General features: G+C 35.3%; 1 protein-coding gene across 1 annotated transcript; it reads left to right on the forward strand.

The window, feature by feature from the left end:
• Window positions 1–1,259: 1,259 nt before the first annotated feature.
• On the forward strand, window positions 1,260–9,948 carry LOC132156294 (RNA-binding protein 28-like). Its single transcript, XM_059565236.1, has 19 exons — window positions 1,260–1,601; window positions 2,192–2,359; window positions 2,442–2,560; window positions 2,663–2,738; window positions 2,858–2,950; window positions 3,126–3,197; window positions 3,322–3,400; window positions 3,485–3,660; window positions 3,901–3,967; window positions 4,121–4,230; window positions 4,321–4,397; window positions 4,480–4,615; window positions 4,745–4,809; window positions 5,103–5,258; window positions 7,773–7,922; window positions 8,544–8,618; window positions 8,733–8,965; window positions 9,046–9,163; window positions 9,709–9,948. The coding sequence occupies exons 1-19, from the start codon at window positions 1,484–1,486 to the stop codon at window positions 9,856–9,858; spliced, it is 2,238 nt and encodes a 745-aa protein (XP_059421219.1). The 5' UTR covers window positions 1,260–1,483; the 3' UTR covers window positions 9,859–9,948.
• Window positions 9,949–10,193: the final 245 nt, after the last annotated feature.

Below are 10,193 nucleotides of genomic sequence, written 5' to 3' on the forward strand. Positions count from 1 at the left end.
AACCAATGCGTACTAATCTTGCAGACAATTCCAAGATTTCTACTTCAGAGCATACTTACATTTTAGCCTGTGCCATACTGTCATTGAGCAAAGCTTAATGGAAATAGAATAAGTTATTTAAACATTTACAAAAATGATATTTACATTTATATATTAAGATTTAAATTACATTTTATATTTTAAATTATTATTATAATTATTTATTATTTATCATTACTGATTACTTTTTTTCCTTTTGACTTTTTGTTGCATTCTACAACGTGCAAAATCATGCCAATAAGATATTATAAAATTGAGTGGATGGTGTCGCCCTCTAGTGACCAAGAGTAGAAAGACATTGAAATACATACTATTGGCAAAGATTTGACGATAAAAGCTTATTATTCTTTAAAATAGAACTTGTTTCTGTGACGCAGCAATGAATTTTCAGCATCATTACTCTAGTCTTCAGTGTCACATGATCCTTCAGAAATCATTCTAATATGCTGATTTATATGCTGAACCTGTGTTCCATAAATAAAATAAAATAAATGGAAAATAATTTTTTTTATTCAAAATAGAAATAATTTCTAACAATATCACTTTTTATCCATTTAACTTCTTAATCCTTGCTGAATAAAAGTATTCTAAAAGTAAAAAAAAAAAAAAGGAAAAAAGAAAAAATATCACAGGTCCCAAAAATAATAGCCAGCACAACTGTTTCCAGCACTGATAATAAAATCAGCGTATTAAATTGATTTCTGAAGAACATTCGACACTGAAGACTGATGCTGAAAATTCAGCTTTGCTTCACAGGAATAAATTATATTTTAAAGTATAAAATGGTTATGTTAAATTGCAATAATAGGCTATTTCACAAAATTATAAATGCAGCCTTGATGAGCATAAGAACTTTCTTTAAAAAAACGGACTTTTGAAAGGCAGTGTATAGGTTATAGGCACTATAATGAACAGTTAAATGTTCTCCCTTTGTGCAATCAAAATATGTGCAATAACCTTATACTATTTATCACCCTACATCCTAGTAGCCAACACCCCTGCAACTTTTTTTTTTTTTTTTTTTTACTATATGAATAGAATAAAAAAAAAGAAAAGTATTAGGGATGTTGGCTACTATGATGTAGGGTGATAAATAGTTACAGCACAAGCATGCGAGTCGTTTGGACTACTTTATTGTGATTGTGTGTCCTGTTTGGGCTGGACTCAAAAAAGACATACTTCTCCAGACCAGCAGGTGTCAGTGGTGTTCCTCAGCGCGCAAACAAACACAAACAGAGAATCTCCAGCATGACAACTTCCTGTGGAGCAGAAACACGCGAGAAAACGTGTCTTATTACTACTTCACTGTTTACAGGCTTTCATATGACAAGATCCTTAATGTTATCGCGACTTGTATATAACAATATCTGCCATAGTCTGTTACCAATAGTGCTGTTTTAGAGACGTTTGCTGGCAGTGAAGAACAGGTGAGCTCGTGTTGAAAATGCCTGCAGTCACACTATTTGTCAGGAGATTACCTGCAACAGCCACCAACGAACAGCTGACAGAGGTGTTCTCAGAAATAGGACCGCTGAAGAATTGCTTTGTTGTCAGGGACAGAGGTAAGAGTTAACCATTTAAACCATTACGTTATAAAATGACTTCTCTCTCTCTCTTTCTCTCTCTCTCTCTCTCTCTCTCTCTCTCTCACTCTCACTCACTCACTCACTCACTCTTTTAAGTTCAGTTAAGCTTTATTAACATGACTGTGTAACCCAGTGTTGCCAAAGCATTAACATATGTATAAATAATAATAATAATAACATATATAATCAATAAAATCTATCTAAATCAATGAAAATATAAAGTGAGTCAGTTTAGACTTAACCATGCTTAACACCTAACATTGTGAATAGCTAACACAAATTTAGCATTTTTATGTAAACCTTGATATATTTTTTTCTATTCTTTGATAAATAGTAAGTTCAATGAACAGGGTTTATTTGAAATATAAATATTTCTGAACATTATAAATGCCTTTGTCTTTTTGGATCAAGTTAATGCTAACTTTTGTATGTTAGGGTACATCAACTATTTTTCAACTCAAAAAAAAAAAAAAATTAAGAATGTAACTTTGTAAAATTACATGTATAGGTCTGCATTTCCTGCAGTCTCTAGGTTTGAAAGAAACATTAATGTGTGCTGTTCGCAGAGACCGAAAAATGTCGTGGCTTTGGATATGTTACATTCTCAATGGAAGAGGATGCTCAGCGGGCCATTAAAGAAGTCAAAGTGTATGAAAGCGAGAAGATATTTGTAACTGTGGCCAAGAAGAAGCCAGATAATAAGAAAAAGAAGAAGAAAGTGAAAACAGAAGAAGGTTAGGCTTACTTGTATTTTTTATTCATGGATTATTCACTCTTTTGTGGTCTGCAAGAAATGAGTCTGAACTGTTCATGCAGATTCAGAAGATACAAAGAAACCTGAGGAACCAACAGAAAGCAAAAGTCCTCCAAAGAGTACAGGCGTAAAGAAGATCAAACTGAAAGCTCGACTGATCATCAGAAATCTCAGTTTTAAGGCAAGTCAAGTTAATACTGTTGTTGTATAAAGGACAAATGTGTAGTTTTGACTGTTGACATCGTGTGATACTGGCTCATGCACTGATTTGGTTTATGTGCAGTGTGAAGAAGACGATTTGAGACAGATCTTCTCCAAGTTTGGAACAGTGATTGAGGCCAAGATTCCCTTAAAACCAGGTAAATGTTTGACCAACAAATGCATCGGACTGTTTATAAGCATCTCTTAAGTCCTTTTTTTACATGATGATATTTCATACGGCCGTCCACCTTATTTTCATGGCAACATGTTTGTGCAGATGGGAAGAAGCGAGGTTTTGCATTTGTGCAGTTTAAGAACATGGCAGAAGCTGGAAAAGCTCTGGCTGCGATGAACCTGAAGGAGATCAAAGGTGAGTCTTCCCTTAACACTGAAGACTGCTGAAAGTTCAGCTCTGCCATCACAGAAATCAATTACGTTTTAAAACGTATTCAAATAGAAAACAGATTTTTTTAATTGTAATTTAATTGAAACTTCTAGTTTCACTTTTTTACCATCATAAAATGTGTTTTATTTCCTTCTCACAGACAGACAGGTGGCTGTGGACTGGGCCATTGCAAAAGACAAGTATCTCGCCACCCAGTCAGCTGGAGCGGCTGGTAATGTGGATTTTCATCTGAACTCCATCAGCAGCATTCATTTATGTGGATGTTCTTGTAAAAAGCTTTGAAAGTGCATCTACACTCTAGGTTTTGTTGTGATGTGTATCTGGATATCTTGTAGGATCTGTCAAGGAAGAGAAAGTGAATTTGAATTCTAAAGGTGCAGGTGCTGATGGGAATGAAAAAGAGGCCGAGAAAAAGTAAGTACAGGAAGTGCAACAGATCTGATGATGTGTGTGAATTTGATTTCCTTGAATTTAACATAAGGTCTGTCTTGTGTTAAGGCCCACAAAACAGGAAGAAAAGGACGACTCCGAGTCAGAAGAAGAAGAGGCATCTGAGGATGATGATGAAGCTGATAGTAGTGAAGAGGAAGGGGACTCTGAATCTCAGCAGACAGACAGTGATGCCAGTGAATCTGAGGACGATGATGATGATGATGACGACACTGAGGGAAAAAGTAATTGTATTATACTTTTATTTATATCAATGTTATTTTAGTAAGAATGATAAACCTTATCGTGTTGTTTTAGTATGTTTGAATGTATTATAACTTGTATGTATTATAGTTTTCATTTATATTTAGAATTAGTTTGTACACATTTTGTTCTCACTTAAATTTAAAGGTTTTGCAAATATGCAAATTTTATGCAATTTTTTTAATGTCTGTAAATGACTCTCTATAAATCTCTCTTCTCAGCTCCTCCAAAGAAGAAGAGAGACCCTCTTCCTACAGATGTGAATGAGGGAAGAACCATCTTCATCAGGTGAGAATCATATAAATAAATAAATAAGGCACTTGTCTTTGTTTTACAGTTAGTCAAACATTTTACCTGTCACTAAGCAGCAGCCCTGTCTATAAGCAGTTGTTTTAAAAAGGAGTTCATGTTTTTATTGTCATTTTGGGTTAATGTTATCAGAAATCTGGCCTTTGACACAGACGAAGAGGGTTTGGAAGAAGTGTTGTTGCAGTTTGGTGAGCTAAAATACGTCCGTGTGGTGATGAACGCAGACACAGGATGTTCAAAAGGTAGTTTCAGTCAGCTAAATCCAGGCCTTTATGCAATCAGAGTTCTTTCTTCAAAGTAATTTCTCTCTTTTTTCATGACTGTCTGTTTAGGTTGTGCTTTTGCTCAGTTCAAAAGTAAAGAAGCGGCAGAGAAATGCATCGCTGCTGCTGCTCAAGATGAAAAAGAGGTAAGTCCACTGTCCTGCAACTCTAGAAAGAATTATACCAGTAAACACAGGATTATTGTGCTGACATGTACATGCATTTCAGTTTGGTGGCATTAGAGTTGATGGCAGGAGACTGAACATTTTGCCTGCCGTGAACAGAGAAGATGCCGCCAAATTTAAGGACAAGAAAGTGAAAACTCACACAGGCTCCAGGAACCTTTACCTCGCCAGAGAGGGCTGTGAGTAAAGCCAGTCACAAAACACTGCCAAGTCAGCTGGGCAGTAACAGAGCTTACATTGAGTTAGCCAATAGCAATGAAGCGTACATGTGCACCTAGATGAACTTGTTACCTCTTGAACTTTTCCAGTGATTCGTCCTGGATCCAAGGCTGCAGAGGGAGTTTCAGAAGCTGATATGGCCAAGAGGACAAGAGTGAGTATGGAGAGGGTGATGGGCATCCTTTATTTATTAGCTCATGGATTTGATTGACCAGTATTATATATATATATATATATATATATACATATCCACACACACTACTTTAATTTCTTTAATTGTATTTATGTGGATTACTTAACTAATTACTAAATTTTGGTTCAAAAGTAATTTTGTAAATTAGTGTGTTTTATATTAGCTTAGTAAAAAAAAAAAATGTCAAGTGCTTTATTATGATGCCAGGTGTAAAGGAGGGCAAAGTTTAACATGTTGTTTGTTTGTGTTGTCAGTTTGAGGAGCTGAAGAGGGCAAAGTTAAAGGACATTAGTATTTATGTGTCTAAAACACGGCTGTGTGTTCATAACCTGCCTAAGAGTGTCGATCAACAGAAACTTCAGAAGCTGTGCCTCTCTGCTGTCAGTGGTAAAGGGGTCCGCATTACTGAGGTAACACACTAAACACACACTTAATCTGCAGAAAGTAGTGCTCTTCTCTTCCAAATGCTGTAACCAACTAATAGAAAACCAAAATTTAAAACAGTGTTGATTTAAAAATAAATTATATAAAGTAGGATTCTCACAACACTAGAGGGCAGGACTATGTTATTTGGGGATGATCAGGAGGTGTCACGCTCTACAGTAGTTTTATTAATTGGTCATTTAGCTGACAGGAACAGTTCTTCAAGAAACCCTTTCTCTGCCTATCAGTCATTTTGCATGATGGAAAAAGATATACGTTAAAAACATGTATAATATAATTTATCATTTCGTCTGTTTTTCTTAGAAATCTTCTTAATTGTAAATAAATAAAATACACCTGTAAAGTCAAAGCATTGAATGTTTCATGCACTGCAAAAAAAAAAAAAAACTCCCTCAGTATGTTCTTTTTCCAAAAAAAAATCTAAACATCCTTAAATCAAGGTACATTTACTTGAAATGTGATTTAATCATATGAAGTGTTGTTTTCTGAGAAATTGAACAACATTAAGTGAGTTTATGCTTAAAACAATAACAGATTGGTCAATGGTGTCTGAAAAGTAGATTCTTTGAGCTAATTGGCAGTTTTTTTGTTGTTTTTGTTTTAATCAAAATTATAAAAATGTAATTCATAAAATAAAAATGTATTTAAGCATAATTAAAAATTTTGATCAGTTTCTCAAAAACAAGACTTTTAGACTTGATTTGTCATTTTGCTTTTCAAGTATATATCTTGTAAGAATTTATTTCACTGGAAAACAGTATGAATTAGGGATGTCCCGATCAGGTTTTTTTGTCCTCGAGTCCGAGTCATTTGATTTTGAGTATCTGCCGATACCGAGTCCCGATCCGATACTTCTATAATACATAAAAAAAGAATAAAGAAGAGCGAAAAAACAGATCCAGGATCTTCAATAAATTACATTTTGAAATATATTCAAATATAAAACAGCTATTTTAAATAGGCTAGTAAAACTATTTCAAAATCTTACTGTTTTGCTGTAATTTGGATCAAATAAATGCAGGCTTGGTGAATAGAAGGGACTTCTTAAAAACAAACAAAAAAAAACCTTAACAAGCTTACTGTTCAAAAACTTCTGACTGGTAGTATAGGCAACTTTATTTTTTCTCTAATTTCTAGCTTTTAATTGGCTTAGAAATCTATAAATGCTGGACAATAACAAATAATAATGATTTGTTTATATACTACAAACACTGTTTATCACATAATAATGCAGAATAGTTTCTATACTGTAATAAATACTATGTCAATCAGCACTGCATTGTTCATACTTTATTTATCGCCTGCTGGAGATGACTTGAAGAACAATTTATTGTCGTGATCGTATATTAATGTCTTCATGTTTGCATAAGTTTCTGTTTTCCTGTGAGCACCACAGCATAGCTGGACGCTTTTGTCCATATTAGGAATATCTTGATATCAGCGCGAGAGCGTGCTCCGGCTTCGAGTATGAATGAAACACACACTGCATGAGAGTTTAGCGCTCTGTGATGTTCATCTCGCTGTATCCTGGGTCCGAATGAAATATCAGGTCATGTGCAAACTATCACGTCTCTTTGAGTTTGAATCTATATTTATTCACACCAGCTCTTGAAAACAAAGTGATGTAATGCCGCACGCATTGCTGTTTCTGTGTAGAGTCAAAAGGGTCTAACTCTGTGCCACCGCATAACAAAAGATGTGTTCAAAATTAATGAGAATATATATATATATATCCGAGTCCTGATCGGGAGGTAACGTCCGATTCCGATCGAGTCTGAAACCACGCGATCGGGCCCGATTTCCGATCACGTGATCGGATCTGGACATCCCTAGTATGAATAGAAGGTACAGAAAGTTATTTCCATATGTTAGCTGTTTCTGGTGAAATAAAATTCTTAAATAGAGATCTATACCCAAGTTGTATTTTCAAACCTTGAAGCTTTGCTATTACAAAACATTTACCAGTTTAAAGACCATAGGCTACTGACTTACTGTGTTCCATTCAATTTATTCCTTAAACTTTCTTTACTTTAATCATACAAAGATCTTAGAGTCTTTCCACTCATAAAACCTGCAGAAACCCTGTGTTACCTAAATGACCGAAAATGCCTACATCACCTTTAACTGCATAACTTACAACAGTGCTTTTGATAGCATAAACTAATTATGGTATACTTGTCATATATAACAAGACTTAAGGTCTTTGCATACAAAAGTCCGAAATTTTTGCATGCGTTTTTCCGTATTCACCATCCTTTCATATCAAAATGCATGCGATGCATACGGATTCCAAAATGCAGAAAATCAAACCTGATCCGAATTTTTTTTTATGTCGGACGAAAGTTTCGGAGGCACTGTGTAAACATGATTGACACAATGTGAGGTCGTATTTATTTTTCATCATGCGAAAATTTCAGACTTACTGTGCAAAGACCTTACTGTTCCTGATTGTCTCTTTCGCTGTATATATGTACCTACAGTGTCGTGTGATGTATGACAAGAAGCCTATTCGTGGTCAGGTGATCGGCAAGTCTCTAGGATATGGCTTTGTGGAGTTTAAAGAGCATGAACATGCTCTACAAACCCTACGTCACCTCAACAACAACCCAGACATCTTTGAACCCCAAAAGGTAGACCACCTTAAATTAGTTGTTGTTTAAATTCCAAAATGAGGCCTTATTTGAAAACTTATTCTCTCTGTTTGCTTAGAGCATTGGTAAAAAAGGGATATTTGATAACCTGTTTGTTGTTCTATAAAGTTGAATTATTCCTAGAAAGACAACTAGACCACCGAGGCGACTGTTTTAATTCCTAGAAGTATGTTCAGTGCCATTGCATTAGGGAATGGTATTAGAAGATATTAGCTTTAGCATGCTGGTGTGGAAAACACACTTTGAGGGCCTTTTATTAAAGGCTTTAGTGCCAGCTTTACAGCAGTGGCATTTCAGTGTTTTACAGAAAAGGTCAAAGGAACGCACTTTAGAACAAATCACGCCACATGTGTGTCTGTCAATCTTTCCACACATCCTATAAACACTCATTTATTTGACACTCAATGGAATGTGTTTTGGTCTTTATTGAATTTAACTTCTCAAAAACAAGATGAATCGTTCTATTCCCAAGAGTCGTGGCTGTTTCACTTAATATAAATTAGAAAAAGATTCAGCATTGAGCAATAGCTGAAGATTGTGAAAGACCAGTGGTGAAGTATTAATGTTTGATGGTGTCATTTCCTGTGTTGTTCCCGTCAGAGACCCATAGTGGAGTTCTCTCTGGAGGATGAAAGGAAGCTGAAACTTAAAGCCATTCGTTTGGAAAACAGCAAGGTGAGGCTCAGCTGCATCTCAGCTCCCTGTCAATGTAATGTTTTGGAAATGTCAAAATTAAATCGCTTAAATTAAATTGTCAAAATAAAATGTCCTTGATGTCTTTTTCCATAGAAGCAACTTAAAAAAACCAGTAGCCAAAAAGGAGAGCAGCCACCACAGCAGCATTCAGAGAAGAAAGGACCCTTGAGGAAAGAAAATACAGCTAATGTTGTTAAACAGAAGGACCAAGGAAGCCAGTACAGTGGCTTTATTACCAAACCAGAGGTGGAGCATGTAGAACTGAAGGATGGCAAAAAACGGGCCAAGGTTCTGCACATGCCTTCACACAGAGGCCCAAAAATCAGGTACTGCACAAGTGAAACGTGCACCATTAATTCATTAATAAAAAACTATAACATACAATGACCCCTGCACTATTCCTCAGGAAACGCGATAAAGGGAAACAACCCATGGTACAACCCAAGAAACAGAGCAAAGGGCCCAGCAGGAAAGAGAGAAAGATGTCTACTTTCACTGAGAAATCCAACATGAACAGGAAACAGGTAAGCCAAAGAGATTATATAAATAGAATATTATATAAACGATATACTAAGTTGAAATATTATAATAATAATAATAATTATTATTATTAATAAAATTAAGTTTTTCTAATATATATTTTATAATAATAAATATAGATTTATTACATTTATATATATTCATATTAATATATTTGAAAATTAAAATTGTAATAAAAATGTATTCCTGTGATGGCAAATCTGAATTATGATCACTCTACAGCAGGGGGCTCCCACCCTGCTCATGGAAAGCTACTGTCCAGCAGATTTCAGCTTCCAGCCCAATCAAACACAGTTGAACCAGCTAATATAGGTGATCAGAGCTACTTGATCATTTCAGATGAGTGTGTTTTAGCACGGGTTGGAACTGAAGTCTGCAGGAAGGTAGCTCTTGGAGACCCCCCTGCCTTAGTGTTGCATGATTTCTTTTTCTGAGGAAAAAATCTTGCAGTGATGAGTAGTATTAGGTGAATACTTTTTGGTTCTTCCACCAGTTTAACCCATTTTTATTCTGTTGTAATTATTTCAAGGTAAGTCCCCAGAATGGCAAACCTGCAAAAAGAAAGTTCCAGAACAGAGAGGATGTCCGCTTTGACACACTGGTCAACCAGTACAAAAAGAAACTGATGGGAACATCAAACACGAAGACTGCAGTCAAAAAGAGCAAATGGTTCATTTGAACACGTGAGCTTGAAAGAACATGTAAAAATGTTGAAAACCTTTCAGAGAAGGACTACATTTAATACATTGAGTTTTTAAAAAATGAAAAAGTCAGTTTTTCATTGTGATGTTGGTTTGCTTCAGAAATTTATTTCCATTACAGATAGAACAGAATGCAGAGACTGTTCCAATACGTTACAGACTGTGTTTTGTGGGGACATCTCTTGATTATCAAGAGCTCAACGCCACGTTTCATGTGTCCTGCCGTTTGGCACAGGGAGTTTTTTTTTAACATTACCAAGTTAATGTTTTGTAAACCAGATGATTGGTCAACTGTTGTCAATATGAACTTTGC

The sequence above is a fragment of the Carassius carassius genome, chromosome 13 (genome assembly GCF_963082965.1).
Source record: "Carassius carassius chromosome 13, fCarCar2.1, whole genome shotgun sequence".
NCBI lineage: Eukaryota > Metazoa > Chordata > Actinopteri > Cypriniformes > Cyprinidae > Carassius > Carassius carassius.

Excerpts from the sequence above, each read along its gene's own strand:
- LOC132156294 (XM_059565236.1), top strand. The coding sequence starts at position 1,484 with ATGCCTGCAGTCACACTATTTGTCAGGAGATTACCTGCAACAGCCACC. Across the intron at positions 7,923-8,543 it reads ACATCTTTGAACCCCAAAAG|AGACCCATAGTGGAGTTCTC; the intron begins GTAGACCACCTT and ends TGTTCCCGTCAG. Across the intron at positions 9,164-9,708 it reads CCAACATGAACAGGAAACAG|GTAAGTCCCCAGAATGGCAA; the intron begins GTAAGCCAAAGA and ends AATTATTTCAAG.